Source organism: Fistularia commersonii, chromosome 21 (genome assembly GCF_037954325.1).
Source record: "Fistularia commersonii isolate RoL2024-O1a breed Wild chromosome 21, RoL_Fcom_v1.0, whole genome shotgun sequence".
In the NCBI taxonomy this organism is placed as follows: domain Eukaryota; kingdom Metazoa; phylum Chordata; class Actinopteri; order Syngnathiformes; family Fistulariidae; genus Fistularia; species Fistularia commersonii.
The window spans coordinates 14,173,627-14,189,886 of NC_141304.1; the positions used below are offsets into that span (position 1 = coordinate 14,173,627).

At 43.5% G+C, this 16,260-nt stretch overlaps 2 protein-coding genes across 7 annotated transcripts in view; both read right to left on the bottom strand.

Annotated features, from left to right (window-relative positions):
* The window catches only part of myorg (myogenesis regulating glycosidase), a 218,217-nt gene extending 205,124 nt beyond the window's left edge, over positions 1-13,093 (bottom strand). For 4 of the 6 annotated variants that reach the window (XR_015107749.1, XR_015107750.1, XR_015107748.1 and 1 more), the window contains exon 1: positions 12,989-13,082. Coding sequence is in view for 1 of the 6 variants with exons in the window: in XM_086167974.1 (XP_086024100.1) it covers positions 5,809-7,600; positions 8,702-8,964 (2,055 nt within the window). In the remaining 5 variants the exon portion in view is untranslated. Of the gene's footprint in view, positions 1-4,383; positions 7,601-8,701; positions 9,081-12,988 lie in introns of those variants that run through there. The other 2 variants (XM_086167974.1, XR_015107751.1) reach the window with 2 other exon arrangements.
* A 193-nt stretch (positions 13,094-13,286) lies between these two features.
* On the bottom strand, positions 13,287-14,813 carry LOC147222396 (uncharacterized). Its single transcript, XM_086168908.1, has 4 exons — positions 14,704-14,813; positions 14,579-14,623; positions 13,906-14,025; positions 13,287-13,794 (listed from the first exon to the last, which is right to left on the bottom strand). The coding sequence occupies exons 1-4, from the start codon at positions 14,799-14,801 to the stop codon at positions 13,683-13,685; spliced, it is 375 nt and encodes a 124-aa protein (XP_086025034.1). The 5' UTR covers positions 14,802-14,813; the 3' UTR covers positions 13,287-13,682.
* Positions 14,814-16,260: the final 1,447 nt, after the last annotated feature.

The window sequence follows — 16,260 nt, forward strand, 5'->3', positions numbered from 1 at the left end:
CGGTTCGCTTCCACCCTTCGGACTCGGCGAGCGCGGACCCGGCGCGTCGCGCTCCTCGCCGCTCCGTCCTGCGGAATTCAATATCGACCGCCCGGACGGTAGAATAATCGGTAAAAACAGGTGAGAAAGATAAACGGATGCAAGGCCGATGCTCTCCGGGGTTTCATTTGTTAGCCCGCGAGGACACGGCTCCCGGCGGCGGCGCCGAAACGCGAGGTCGTTCCAGTTACCGAGAGGAGAATCTTGGGTTAAGGACAAAGATTCTCACTTGGCGCGAGACGGCCGTGGGGGTTTTATTTCCCCTGTGGTTCCCCGCAATAAATGTCCATCCCACACTTTGCTCCGGGAGGCCATTTGGGCTGAACGCCGGCCTATTCGTCATTGTTTCCCGTCCGTCGCGGCGATCTGCGGGATCTTCCCCGCTGACGTGATGCGGTCCTCACAGCCGCTCGCAATAACGGGCATTTTTTTTTAACATTCATTAAAAAAAAAAATCTAATAACACCCGCCGCGGTTAATTATAATTCATTTTAACCCAGCGTCCAATTTGAATACGACGAATGGGAGTTTACTTATCTGCGATACGTACGGTAATTACAAGTAACCGCTTTCCGCACCTTTTCATCATTGTCGTCGGTCGTTTTCGGAAAAAATTTAAAATCGCGCGGAGAATCCTACGTTTATCCTCCGGAGACTTGTCGGAAACATCTCGGAGAAGCAGATCTTCTCGGAGGAGCTCCTCACCGAGTTAATAAACGCGAATCCTCCAGTTCTCGGGGAGCGGGAGCCCACAGATGCGCCGAGGGAAAAAGGGGAGGAAAAAAAAATAAATAACAACTCCGCTTCGCTTATCCCAACCTTGTACTTGGGGAAACACAAAGCGAACAGCGGGGAGGCGCTGGTTTGTTTTTTCTCCTCCGTGCGGAGGGATTTAATTGGATTAACCTCTTCTTTCTGACTGCGGGTCGCCGCTCCGCTCGTTCGTCACGCCGATCGATATTTTTAGGCGATCCGATTCCTTTATGGCCGCCCTTCTTCTTTTAATATACAAACGCCACAGCGAAAGAGGACGGCCGTCGCCGGCTCGTGGAAGGATAGTTGAGACACACTGGCCCCTCACCAGAACAACTGGCATCTCCTTTTTCCAGATGGACACGCAGGTGGGCTCACAGGTGGAGAAAGAGGGGGGGTTGGCTCGGACGGTTTTTGTGTGCCGCTCTGCATGTTTGCGTGTGTGTGCGTGCATTCACACGCAACATCTGCCCGTTCTCCGACCACGTTTGCATGAGAGGGGTTTCATGGGTGAAGCTACACTGCACCCTCCTGGACGGCGGCGGCGCAGCACGCCATCAGGGGGCGTGATGGGAAGAGTTCTCGGCGGGAGGGGAAAGTCAGCGAATCGGCGTGGACGCGTATTTCGACGTCGCTTTTTTATGCAGCATCGGGTGGGTGTCGCGTCGTCGTCACGCGAGGATACAGAAAATTAAGGGAATATGTCAAGTGTGGGTCCTCTCACAGCCAGGCCTGCTAAGTTTAAACAGCATTTCTTTGAAATTAAAAAAAAAAAAAAAAAAAAAAACTAAAACGTCCACAATCCTCTAAAAGCTTCGGAATAAATCATTTGTCCAACGTGGGGAAAAAAAAAAAAAAAAAAAATAGATAAATAAAATCAGCTAGCTCCAAACAATATGATTGCAGAAAGCAAACCGACAAATATTATTGATTCCCGCAAACACACAGACAGCTAATCAATGAATGTATGTCCTATCCACACAGGCTGCGAGTCCGGATCAATTCTGAAGAAAGATGAGGCAATGGCAAATCAAGTGAAGTAGTTCTGAAGCGTATCCCGCTGTTGTGTGAGGGAATAAATTCCCTAAGCAGATGAAAGATCGACCGTGGCTGTGAGAAATGTTGCGGGCCAAACCATTCCAGCTCACAGAGACAGATCCTGCCTAAGACTGCAAATTCAAATACATATTTCAGCCTACGCACTGCGTGTGTGTGTGTGTGTGTGTCTACGTGTGTGTACTCTTACTTCTGTCTTGTCATACACTTTTCTAACAGTTGCTCTCTGGCCTCACATCATGAACCGCCAAATGATTTATTGATCCGGACGCAGCCTCCAAATACCCGCACAATCATTTCATCACACTGTCATTATTGCCCTATGATGAGCTTGCCGTTGGAAAAAGTTTGAGGGGCCCCTCAAGGGCGCCCCGGTCCACGCTGAATTGATGGGCGCCTCCGTTCCTGCACGCCGCCTGCTCGTAAAAAAGTTGCGGGTTTGAATTGCCTCGCCGATCGCGCCGCATCCTTGTTTCACTCCTTAAAGTTTTCATAACGCGTACAAAAGGAAAGCATTACATTACATTTGGCAGGCGCTTTTATCCAAAGCGACTTACAATAGAGGACATAAGGACTGCAAATAACACTTGCAAATACAAGATGCACAGGAAATATACAGAACAGTAAGCTTGGGTTTAGTGAGTTTTTTTTGCTTTTTGTGTTTTTTTGACAAAGACGCACACAAACATACACACACGCACACTGCATAGCCTATGCATAACCTGATCTGGGTAGCAAGAACGTGGCCACTCGGGAGCGGACGAGCTGCATCCGCCCGTCGTCACGGCGATAGAAGTGCATTACCGTATTTTGCGGACTGTAAGACGCGTTTTTTTTTTCCCCCGCGCTTTGAGTTTTCTTCGCTAACGTCCATTAGGGGGCGCAGGACGGCACACGGAATATTTTTCGACGACGACGTTTTAGCAGCGACTCGACACCTGCTAAGAGTAGATGCGAACGGCGTGGAGCGGCGTGAAGGAATCCAACATCGCCGACGGGTTTCCGAAGGTCGGACAGCACAACTTCAGAGGGAAATTTGCCTGGAAATGAACGTGACGTTGATTTTTTTTGATTTTTTTCAACTCCAACACCGATGAAGACTTCTGGGGGATGAATAAAGCCGTCAATGACTTCTCCGTTTTGTTTGATCAGCTGTTTTACTGCCGTGTTACGCGCACCGTTTGGAAACAATCGGTTAAAGTACCGTATTTTTCGGCCTATAAGTCGCATTTTTTTTCATGGTTTGGCTGGTCCTGCGACTTATACTCAGGTACGATTTCAAATATTGACGGTCATTTCACATGTTCGTTCTTTTCACACTGACAGCGGCGAGAGTGCGATCTACACTTGTGTAAATTTAAAGTTTAAACATCCACTTAAAAAGACAAAAGACAAATGAAAATCACATTCTGCGGATTACAAGCGGCGAGTGGTGAAATATGCGTCCGAAAACAAAAAAATCGAGCGGCAGAGAGAAAGTTTGGAGTGCGCGAGAAAGGAGCGAGGGACCGGCGAAAAACAGAGCATTCTCTAACTGCATTTGTGATTTAAGATAAGGTCTAACCAGAAAATTGTCATCCACTCGGACATTACATTATAAATTGCCTTTCAAGGTGAAATGTTTGTTCTTGGTCTGATTTCATCAAATAAATTCCCCCCCGAAAAATGCGACTTATAGTCCAGAAAATACAGCATGTGAATAAACATTTACAAAATATTCTTGTGTGATTATGTCATTTCACAACGTGGGTATCTACGGCTTATAATCCAGTTCAGTTAATATATGTAAAAATATTTTTTTCTTTTAAAATTTTGTGGTGCGGCTTATACACCAGTGTGCTCTATAGTACAGAAAATATGGTAAGTAAATAAATATCTATGAAATCTTTCTGTGTAAATATCTCATTTACACTCATCTGCAGTTTATAATCCAGTGTTGCAAATATATGTTAAAATATTTTTTCTTTTAAAATTTTGTGGTGGGGCTTATACACCAGTGCGCTCTATAGTACAGAAAATATGGTATGTAAATAAACATCTACAAAATTATGTAAATATAATTTCACAACATGGGTATCTGCAGTTAATAGAAGAACAAAAATAATTATTTCAAAATTTAGTGGGTGTGGCTTGTTTAAACATCTTTTCGCAACATGGGTATCTGTGGTTTATAATCCAGAGCAGTAAATATAAGAAAAAAAATAAAAATAAAAATAAATAAATTTAGTGGGTGTGGCTTATATCCCGGTGCGCTCTACAGGACGGAAAATATGGTATGTAAATAAATATTCACAAAATCTTCTTGTGTAAATATCATTTCACAACGTGGGTATCTGCGGCTTATAATCAAGTGTTGCAAATATATGTAAAAATATTTTTTTCTTTTTAAATTTAACATGTAACGCGTTTAAAAACGCGTTGCATGTTCTACGAGGAGATCGGAGGGAAGTCAGTCGCAGAGGGGAGGGTGAGATGACCTCTGAGGGGAGCAGAAGATTCCTGAAAACAACATAAAATACTAAAAACAGGCTTGAGTTAAAATCAGTTTTTGTTTACTGCACTCGTGATGAATTACATGGCAAATGCAGCATTGCTGAGATTCTTCAGTTGTTACAAACAAGGTAAATAGAGAAACACATTCAAGCTCCACCTCCGTGTTGTCATGAAGACCATCCTTCCAGAACCTGAGCGAGAGCGGTATAAATAGCTGCTGGGACGGACGGCATTAAAAACAAAAAAAAACAAAAAAAAAAAAAAAAGGCATTTCATTTTTTTTTTTTATCAGCTTCATAAGCCTTCGAAAATCGACACGACGTTAAAATTCAACATTATTAGACGCAATAAATTAAAGCTTCATAAATAAAATGAAAACGTCCACTTTCTAAGTGTTGCATCGTTAGAGGATTTTAGAGAACGTTACGCTTCGGCGGCATTCGCCGTAAAAACACAGAATTGTCAAATATGGCGACGGTGAATGTATGGCATATATTATCACACAGAGCAATAATCATTAAAACGCAGGGACGGTAAGGCAGTTACATCACATTTCCATAATTGTTATATTTGTTTGCTTTAGGAAAAGAGGGAGGCATTGCCGAAAAACAAATTTTGGACAAGACGGAAGCGACGGCCATGTTTTCCTGAAGTGATCTTAGCAAGGTCGAATTGTGCACGCCGTCCGGCGGTGGCGGCTCGTGGCCACGTGACTTAAAAAAGCAAAAACATCACTGTTTGTTTTGATCCTCCATTTAAGAAATACATTATCGTCATCTTCTTAAAATAATCGCTTGTGTCAATTTTTTCAGAAAACAAAAAACTGAGCCACATGTTGAAGGAGGAGTTGATTTAGGCAAAAATGACTAAAAAAAAAAAAAAATGACAAAAAAAAAAAAAAAATGACTCGGATGTGACAATAGGAGGATTTTCATTCGCCGCCTTTGTGAGAGGTCAGTGTTTAAGCGCTGGAAAGCGGAATAAACTGCAGCTACTGGACATTCAGAATCGCTTTGCAGCCTGAGAGCGCGTTTAACCTGAGCATTCTGGAGGCCGTGAGGCTAAATGTCGTAACGTGTTGCGCAACACGGAACACGCGGGTTCGCATTGAGCCAACTTTTCAACACATAGTTGCGGAATTACGCGCTCCAACTCGAGACGTTGTGCGGCATTAAATATCCTACTTTAAATTAAAAAAAAAAAAAAAAAAACACACTATCGTCCCACGCTGTTACCCAGCTGCAACACGCGTCCTAAAACAACGCCTAATTTCATCCGGCGTTTTCTTTTTTTTTCGAGCCGTATTCCGAATGAATTCGGGGGCTATTGCAAGTCACCTCCTTTAGTTACGACCAGCTGACGGTTTTAAATCTGAGACGAGACTCGGAGCGTCGCTCCGGGGCGGATTAACGTTTGCGGTGTAATTTGCGCGTGGCGTTTGTTATCATTTTAGAAAATAGCTCAGCCCTACACCCAAACAAAGTATGCAATTTCATCCAAGTCCACAGGATAGTCGGTGAGGTGCAGAGGCTCCTTGATATCAAATCGCTCCCCCTTATAGCTTCTCCATCGACCGGCGGGGAGATAGATATCGCGCTCTTCCTTGCCAGGTTCTAAAACCGGGGCGACCATGAGGTCGTCCCCGATCAGGAACTGGGAGTCAATCTTATAGGCGGTCTCGTCCCCGGTGGCGATCCACCACAGAGGCCGTATGATGGGGTCGCCGGTGTTCACCACCTCGCTCGCCAGCTCCAGAACCCGCGGCGCCACGATGCTCTGGTGGAGGGCCGTGTATTTCCGAGCGATCTCGACCACCTCGTTGTCGTATTCCCACGGCGGGATGGAAAACTGCATGGAGGGCATGAAAGCCGACAGCTCCAGCCAGCGGATATAGAGTTCCCTGTCCGGTAACCCGCGGTTTCCGTCGGTGCGGTTCAGATAGGCGTTCCCTCCGATCATGTCGGGGAGAATGAACTGGTAGCCCAGGATGCTGATGGTGAGCACGGTGGGAATGAGAGATTTCAGGCCCAATTCGTAGCCCCACACCGAGTCCCTGTCGATGGGCCTGAAGAAGCAGGAGATATTCTGCGACTGGTAGCCGCTTCGCAGTTCGGCCCGGTCGTTGTAAGGGATGGCCATCTCCGTGTAGCGCCTGGTGAAAAAACTGGGGTCCCGGATGGGGGTCCGGGTGCTGAACTTCCACGGCAGGTAGTTGGTCTCGCCGGCGTCGAATTTGAAGGAAGAAACGCCGTATCTGGAGCGCAGGGACCGCAGCTGGGAGGCGAACCAATCACGGGCTTCCGGGTTGGTGAAGTCCAGGATGCCGCCGATGCCGTTCCACCAGCGCACCAGGGCCGGCAGCGAGCCCGTGGGTTCGCGCACGAACAGCCTTTTCTCCACGCAGGTGTGGAAATTCGCCGAGTCGTAGTTGACGAAAGGGTGAATCCAGAGCGACACCAGGAATCCGTCGGCTTTCAGCTTCTGAAACATGGCGGAGGCGTTGGGGAACTTCACCGGGTCGAACTCGAACTCCCCGTAACGGCTGGTGGACCCGTCGTCCAGACCCAGGTGGCTGCAGTTGAAGTTGTATTTACGGATATTGGCGGCGTACGCCAAAAGTTTCTCTTGGTTAATGTCCGTCTTGTGCAGCGCCCAAGTGGACCAGATGGGATCGCTGAACATGGCCTTGGCGGGCACTTTGTTCGGTTTGTTGAAATACCTGCGCACCATGTACTTATGTATGGACGTCACATCCAAGCCCACGCACACTCTATAGCTGAGTTCGGCGCAGGGAGCCTCGCCGGGGTTCGGCTTGAAGGGGCTGTCGCTGTATCGCGCCTGGAAGGACATGGTCCTCTCCGTGTCGTTCCAGCCCAGGTGAAAAGGCACCGAGTTGTTGATCTTGATGGCGGTGGCGTTGGACGAAAGCCAGTAGCTCTCCAGGATTCCCCCGAACTCGTTTCGATTGGAGTAGATGTCGCTGGTGACGAAGGGCTTGGGGGCCTGCTGACCCGAGATGGAGATGGGCCAGTGCTGGATGGCCGACACGGCGCCGCCGTACCAGTGCGCGAACTTGTACGTCATGGCGTGCTCGACGGGAATGTCGGGAACCAGCTCCTCCCAGCGCACGCGGTAGCACTGCACCGTGTCTTTGGGTCGCACCGTCTCGATGAAGAAGTTGAGCTTCCTATCGGTGGTGCGTTCGCAGCTCAGAATCTCCCCTTCTTTTGAGCAAGAATCTAAATCCAACGTCCCTGACCTGCCGAGATAAGAAGACGTTAGCGCCGACACCTTGATCACCGCGGATCGGGCGCTAGGCAACTCTCGCCATCATGGAAGGCGGTTTAGTCCAGGGGTCGGCAACCCGCGACTCCTCTTCCATCTTTACACTGCGGCTCCGAGTGGCTTGGGAAAATAAATTATAAATATTTAATTGTAGTATGTTCCATTTGTGTTAATTCCTTTTTTTAAATTTTAGTTCTAAGTTGGAAGAGTAATGTGATCTTGAAATATTAAATAAAATTATATTTAATATTTTTCGCCGCTCAAAATAACGTCACACTCGCGGAAGCCGGTATACCCGCCAGCCCGATTTGCAGACGCTGTGCACAGAAGTTCAGGAGCAGAAGTCCCATAAACCAGGTAAAATAAATATTTATGAAGATATTTTGCAAATATTTATTTTTTATTGTTTACTGACACAGTGATTTTTTTTTTACCGATTTATTTTTAAAATTCAGGTCAAGGCTCCGCTACACGCTCTGAAAGCCCGAAGCTCAAAATGAGTTCAATACATAAATAAAATTTAATTTTCTCTGTAATACTTTGTGAATTTCAGAAGCAACACACTACACACTTGTTTATAGAAAGTGTAAAGGTAATAAAAAGCAATATATACAGCGGTACCTTTATTTTAGACGTCAAAAAGTAATTGCGGCTCCCGGTGTTTTCTTTTCCGAGGAAACCGGGTCCAAATGGCTCTTTGGGTGTTACGGGTTGCCGACCCCTGGTTTAGGACAATCAAGGAAACAGGTTGAAAAATAGTTTTTACCCTAAATTCAGGGCAAAACACCCTTTTTTTCCCCTTTCTACAAATTTAGCAATTTCTTCAAATCTAATTGTTACTTATATTTTAGGTCCACTTGCAATTTGCTCTATTTTTTGCATACTAACCTAGAGATGCTGCTATCGTTGCGCCGTGTCCTGCTTTTTAAGGTTGATTTCTTTCCGTTTTGATTCCGCCGAACCTGAGAGCTGCGATCTCGAAATTTCGTCAAAAGTCTCGAATCCTCGAGCCAAAAAAGCGTCCGTCACATCTGCCCGTTGGAGTGCGAGGCGGCGGCCGGGATTGGATACCAACCTGAAATCCATTCTGAAAACAATAGATCCTCCCTGGTTCCGGATAATGTAACCATCTTTATTCAGATCCAGAAGTTGAGTCTTCAGCAGTTCGGCTTTTCGCAGAGATGCTATATAGTAGCACCACGTCGTCACCGCCGCGATCACCAGCACCAGTCCGATAACTCCCGCTCCCACTAGGGGACGAGTGTCCTTGCTATGTTTCTGCTTGGGAATAACATCCGTGATGGTGCCTCCCGCTCCTCCGGGTACCACTTGGTACATGACTCGTCCCGCTCGCCGGGAAAATCCTCGGCTTGATTTTTTTTCTATCCTGGAAGTGCTTCCCAGAAAAAATTCCCCGTTGCTCTCTGGCCCAGTTTTCACATCTGATTTCCTGTCTGGCACAAGAGAAGGAACACAAGACTTTTTAGAATGGGCCCCCTTTGTTCAGAATAAACTCGCCGGCCTCGTGTTTTCGTTTTTCAACCGCTTTCGGCGTGAGAGGTTTGGCGTCCGTCTCGTCGTCTGACCCTCTCACCTCCTCCTCCTCCTCCTCCTCCTCCTCCTCCCCCCCAGTTTCATTTCCGGACGCGCCGCAAAGTGATTCCAAAGCACCGGGGACGTTCTCCGCCGGCGGAGGGTAAACTTTAAAAAGATGTGATTCAGATTTAACCAAAACAAATCTACGGGCTATTACCTGTAAGAGGATAAAGTGGACTTTCTCAACGGTAATTCGAACACCAGCTCAGCTGATTGAATTCATTTGTATGTGCGGAAGTGGAGCGGCGGCGAAGGGGGATTTTGTCCTCAGATCTCTGCCAAAGTGAGGAAGGAGGGCGAGCATACTAAACTTTCTGCTTCACCAAGCCTGTCCAACCCAACCTGGAAGGGAGCGGGTTTCATTCTGGACGGGATATTTTGATTATACTGGAAACAAATACATCCCTACACCCAACAAAAAAAAAAAAATTAAAAACGCAAAGACACGTCCTGGTGTGGACACACAATTAAATGAATTAGACTGGTTAAAAATACTGCGCATTTTTTTTTTTGTGTCAAATCTTCATTGATCCATTGATTCCCTTCGACGTGAAATTTTGGGGATCAACAGACAGAATAATTCCAAACCCCGTTTTTTTATTACAACAGAGAGCGTTGAGGGTCATCAGCAGGGACGCTTTAAAACAAACAACAATGAAATGACGGCAGAAACGGACAAAGCCGAAAATACACAATAATACTGGTGAACTTTGAAACTGCTCAAATAATATATAAGCTGAATATTAATGTGCTTCCGGGTTTGTTATGGAAGGAAGGCAATGCAAAACATATATATATATATATGTATATATATATACACACATATATATATATATATATACACATGTATACACACACACACACACACATGTATATATGTACACATATATTTACATATATGTGTACACATATATACATATATATGCACACACTTAAATATATATGTATATATATACATATATATGTGTATATATATATACACACACACATATATATATACATGTATATGTATGCACACACATAAACACACATATGAATATATATACATACAAATACACACATATATATGTATATATATATATATATATACACACACACATACATACAAATACACACATATATATGTATATACATATACATACATATATAATCATACAAATATATAAATATACATACGCGCACACACACACAAACACATGCACACACATATGTCTATTTATCTTCGGAAGGAGTTCATCTTTAGAATATAAAAAAGAATGGAAATGAAAACATATGAACACATTTAACAGATTCTAAATCCAATTTAGAAAAAGGATTGTTAACATATATATATAAATATATATATATATTTACATACATATATACATACATATATATATATATGAAATTGAGTATGAACACCAGTGTGCTTGTAAAGTGCCAACTGTATGTATGATACACACATCTGTTCAAATGACCTACTCACTGAAATCTGGATATCATCTGCTGGAAATCTTTTTTTACTTTTTGAGAAGTGACCTTGGATTTACATGTCACCCACAAATAAAATGTATCATTACTATTATGACTTACATATGAACGTTTATTCTTTTATTCATCTCTAAAATGACATGATGAAAATTGCGACGGCTTCTCGGTCGAAGTAAATCTGTCTTTTGACTTTTACGTTTCCTATTGTTTAAATCTTATATGCATATATTATTCACATATGCGATTCCTACAAGGCGATAAAGACCGAAATAAACCTGCATGAAACATCGCTTTGCTCTGGACACAAACCGCCACGACTGACCTTTGCTGTCCGGGGGAAGGGAGGGGATAATAATTTAAACAAACCACCGCTTAAATATCTAATTGATCAATTCTCCCTGCTGGATGCGTTCCCGACAGCAGAGGTGAGAACAACAACCTATCAATAATTAACAGAAAACAAACTGCCGGTTCAGAAAATTAACCGCAGTTTAGAGTCCAGCTAACGCGGCTGCACGAGGCCTCGTCACTGCAAGTCAAACTGTCCACTTAGGAAGCAACGCTGGTTCATTTTGACTTGTTTTAAGGAAATGACGTCAAAATTGGGTCAACTTGGAGTGTGTTTTTCCAGTATGACTCCAAATCCATATTTATACATTTGATTTCCATTGATTATTTTGCTGTGATTTCGTTGTCAGCACATTCAACTATGTAAAGCACAAAGTATGTTATTAGAATATTTCATTCATTCAGATCTAAGATGTGTTATTTTAGTGTTTCATTTTTTTTTTTTGCGCAGTGGATTATCACCACTGTTCCTCAGATGGAGGTGCCTAAAAGTGGGGAAATATCAGTTGCTGTCATAATGTGCAATAATTCTCCGTTTGTGCAAGACTTCCCAACAACCCTTATACACATAAATACTACCTGTAATCATAAAAAAAATATATATATTATATATATATATACATATATATATATATAAAACATGTACTTTTAAATACACATGTTATAAATATTTTTACATACCTCAAACTGTATTTTCATTTTTTTAATTAATTAATGATAATAATAATTTAATTCATTTCTTTACTGTTTCTTTTTATTTTATTTTTCCCGATTCTACTCTATATTTTTATATAGAATTCAGCTTTCAACAAAATGCAATTTCCCCCCAAGGGATCAATAGAATATTCTGACTCTGATTAAGAATATAGACGATTCCAGGGGCCCAGAAAGGCCCTTCATAGAAGTCAAAAACTGACAAGAAATAAAATGACACTAAATTATCAGGCTTTTTAATTCCTCTTCCTTCAGCCGAAGGGAATATTCAAATCTTTGTACTTTTTAAGACCTTAAAACTCTTTATAGCCTTGACTTTGACACTTTATATTTTTATTTACTGTTATCTATTACTATTATGTTTTACTTGAAACTCTGGCACAACAATTTCCTTCGGGATAAATAAAGTTGTTCTTATTCTTCTTATTCTTATTCTTATTCTTATTCTTTGGAATTGATTTACTCGCAACACTATCTTTACTTATTTTGCAAAAAAACACTCACAAAATGGAGCGTGGGCCTGTCATGTCAAGACTCGCCAATACATGCATGTCAGCTGAATTTGCTGCAAAACACACACACACACATATCATACATACAAAAGTGCAAACGTTTGCATTTGAAACTGCAAAAAAAAGAAATTCCTACTTGTATCGGTGAGCAGGGGAGGGGGCGGTTTCTGCTCCCCTTCCCCTATCTCGACCTCCTGTGACAGTTGGGAGATAAACACAGAAATGCTGACAGAAGGCTGGGAAAAAAAAAGAAAGAAAAAAAAAAAAAAAAGACAAATCCAAAGTTTCCACAAACCCCAGCAGTTTGTTCGCTTCAGTCCAAGCGAAGGGGTTGGAACTTTGTAAACAACTCAGATTTCAACAGGGGTTGATGTTATTTTTCGATGTTGACCCCCCCACACCACCACCACCTCCCTCTACACACACTCACACACACACACACACACACACCACCCCGTCAAATAACTGTTCTTTACGCGGACGCACATCGTGCAAATCTGCAGGTTTGCTGCAAATTGTGCAGAAAATAATCAAGTTTTCTCATGCATTGCAACCTTTAGTTTCACAAAACGCGGATTTATGACAACACAAAACACCATGTATGGAAACAAACATATATATGTGTGTGTGTGTGTGTATATATGGAGTCCGGTGAAGGAAAAAAAAAAGTTAACAGCGTGAAGTTGAATTGTTATATAGTGTGTGAGGCGTGTTTTGCCTACCCGCTCGGGACTGCGCTCCGGCCACGACTTGTTTTCCACGCTTCACGGAGGAGAAAAAGGCACTTAAGGCATGTTGTTGCCGTGTCTGTGTGCGTGAAGGTCCGCCTTGGCCGCGCCCACTGCCCCACGGGAAATGTAGTCCGTTGTAGTTTTTTTGGCTTGCAGGGATTTTTAAATTGTTCCGGTTGATGAAGTCAAAAAAATATCACAAAACCCACTCAGAGGAACAAAACAAGTTTACTGAGACCTCGTCGTGCTACAATCCGCATATGACCATTGTATATGTAGCATATTTTTTTGTCATCTGTATAACAATACCGGATAATGGGCGTTATAATTGCTGGAATTGTAGTTTAAACCCCCGGGAGAAGTCCCATTGTCTCCTTTCAAGTTGGTAATGAAGACTTTCCGACTCTAATGGCGGGATAAAAAAAAATTATGACACGGACAAGATCCGCGTTTGGGCCTCAGCGCCTCATTTGATTTCATATTAACAGGCCCCCCGATGGTATCGTTTTTGCTGCTAATTTGGTGCGGGATGGTAGAGGAGTCGGCGCCGCATGTTGGTAGATAATACACTTACATTATTCATTCCTACGTCTCGTCCCGACGGGTTAATTAGCAGAAAATTAAACAATCGGCCGGTTAATGATCCGCCATTGTGCCGAGGAGCCCCCCGGAGGAGGTCCGCTCTTCAGGAGGTGGCGTCGGAGTCGAAGCGGAGGAATTCGGACGCAAACTCCGGGTGGATGACGTAGTGACCGGCCTGGAAGGGCTTCACCACGTGGAAGCAGCTGCAGCGGCCGCTGTCGGGGGGGAAACCGCGGCGACAACGTGAGAACGCGTGGTTTCGGAACATCACGCGTGCAGATACGGGGGGGGGGGGGGGGGGATTTTGGATATTTGTGAACATGCACCTGTAGTCCGACATGCCGCCGGATCCGGATCTTGGTTTCTGGGACAGCGGGAAGTGATTCTGAGCCGCCGGGTTGAGGCCGGTTTGAGGTTTGGTCCAGAACGGAGCGGATGCATGTTTCCTGTTTTGAAAAAAATGCACATGTAAATAAAAAATAAGTCTAAAAAGAAAAAAATAAATAACAAGACTAGCATCATCTCTCTCAACCTTCAAGAAACAGGTAAAAACGTTTCTCTTTCAGGACATTTTACTGCGCTGATGCCCCAGATCAGGTTGGCAGCAAGTAAGGCTATGCAGTGTGTGTGTGTGTGTGTGTGTGTGTGTGTACACGTTTGTGTGTCTCTGTCCCAAAAAAAAAAAAAAACCCTCACTAACCCAAGCTTACTGTTCTGTATATTTCCTGTGCATCGTGTATTTGCAGGTGTATTTGCAGTCCCTATGTCCTCTATTGTACGTAGCTTTGGATAAAAGCGTCTGCCAAATGCAATGTAATGTAATGTAATGTAATGTAAAGTCTAGATCCTCCTTGAAGAGCAATTATTTTAGTGAAATTTAAATGATTATTTTTTTTCCAAATCAAGTGATTGCACATTTAAAGGATCCAGGGACTTTGCTGGTTTCCATTTCATCCCAGTGACCCTGAGCAAGGTTTGAAGGTCAGAGGTCAATCTCACCGGTGTGGCTGGGCGGAGAACGGGTTCGGGGCCTTCTGGACGTCCCTTGCGGAGAAAAGAAAAACACAATAACCGATTCTGTCGCGTTATCTTCAAACCAGACTTGGACGCGACGGTCCCGTCACCTCCCCGGGTTCCTCAGCGGCACGTGGAACTTAACGTCCGTCGCAAACGCTGGCTCGGCGGGCGTCCGGCTCTGCGCCCCGCTGACGGACGGCAACATCCGCGCCGCCGACGTGTCGACGGCGGGCGAGCGCCCGGGTTTGAGATAAGCGCCGGCCGGCTTATCGGGAGCGTGGAATGACAAATGTCTGACAGGGGGGAAGAGTTGTCGGTCGCTGACCGCAGGCCGAAGACTGCGGGGGAACAGGAAGTCCTGCACAGGCAAGGAAATTGGAGCTAATGATAAGAGATTAAGAAAAATGGGATTTAACTGGCACACATAATCTCCCCTCCTCACTATTAGGGATTGAGTGCTTTTATTTATTATTATTTATTTATTTGTATATTCATAGATTTAATTTTATTTTATTTTATTTATTTTTTTATATTTTTACCATTTATTTATTTTTTTTTAATTTTTTTATTTTATTTTATTTTTTTGGAACAACTTCCGACTGCTCCCCTGGCGCTGCTCCTTAGCTGCCTTCTGCTCGTGGTGCATCCATGATGTATAACTGAATGTGACAATAAATCTATATATAATAACGTATATAATATATAATAATAAAAATCTATAAATAATCGTGTGAATTTCAGAGATATGAAATTTTCATTCGTATCTACTTTTCCTTGTGTGTGCATTGATTTAAAGTGAGTTTTATCATTTAACATTAATAATGTCTAATTTAACTTTTTATGCTCCGTTTACTATTCAGTCATTTATCCTTTCCTTTATTTAGCAATATCCGCCCCGGGCCAGCCGCACACAGAGACATGCAGCAAATCATCCCCTTATTCTTATGTCACTTGTAAATGATTTACATATTATACCGTGTACATACTGTTATTTATTATTTATGCATTATATTTGTTCCTGCTGATTTTATGCACTCCTGGTTAGACGCTAAACTGAATTTCATAGCCCCGTTTTTGTGCATTTGAAATCACAATCTAATCTAAAATACAGTCATACATCCATTCACCCTCTCATTCCTAATTCCTCAGTAAACCCAGCATTTTTTTGGACCCCTCCAATTACTAATTTGATTTTTTTTTTTTTTTTTTCAATTTAAAGAAAAAAAAAAACACTTTTGTCGAACATCCTTTGTCACCGCTGCTCTTCCTCTCCGAACCGTGTGTTGGAATGAACAAACAGGCGCGTTGGAGGCGCCGAATAATATATGGAAAAGAGCTTTTTCACCGAGAGCACGTGGAAAAACAGAAACAACCGGCGGCCAATTAGTGTCAGACGGTGCGGCGGTTCAAGGAAACGCCATCGGGAAAGTTTGACAACAAGAGGACTACATTTTCATTTTCTGACATTAAATGTAAATGTCAGTTTCAATGTTCTTTCTTAATTGGATTTCGTATTTTTTCCAAGGTTTTTCAGCCACACGCATACATGAATTCACCATTTCTGCAGGTTTTACTGAAAAGGTTCTTCCAGACTTACAGCCTGTGTGCATCTTACCGGGTGTGGCTGTGGGTTGTTCCTGCGGTGGGCGGACGTCGGTCGAAGT

Excerpts from the sequence above, each read along its gene's own strand:
- LOC147222396 (XM_086168908.1), bottom strand. The coding sequence starts at position 14,801 with ATGTTGCCGTCCGTCAGCGGGGCGCAGAGCCGGACGCCCGCCGAGCCA. Across the intron at positions 14,624-14,703 it reads CCGCTGAGGAACCCGGGGAG|GGACGTCCAGAAGGCCCCGA; the intron begins GTGACGGGACCG and ends TTTCTCCGCAAG. Across the intron at positions 14,026-14,578 it reads TTCTCCGCCCAGCCACACCG|GAAACATGCATCCGCTCCGT; the intron begins GTGAGATTGACC and ends TTTTCAAAACAG.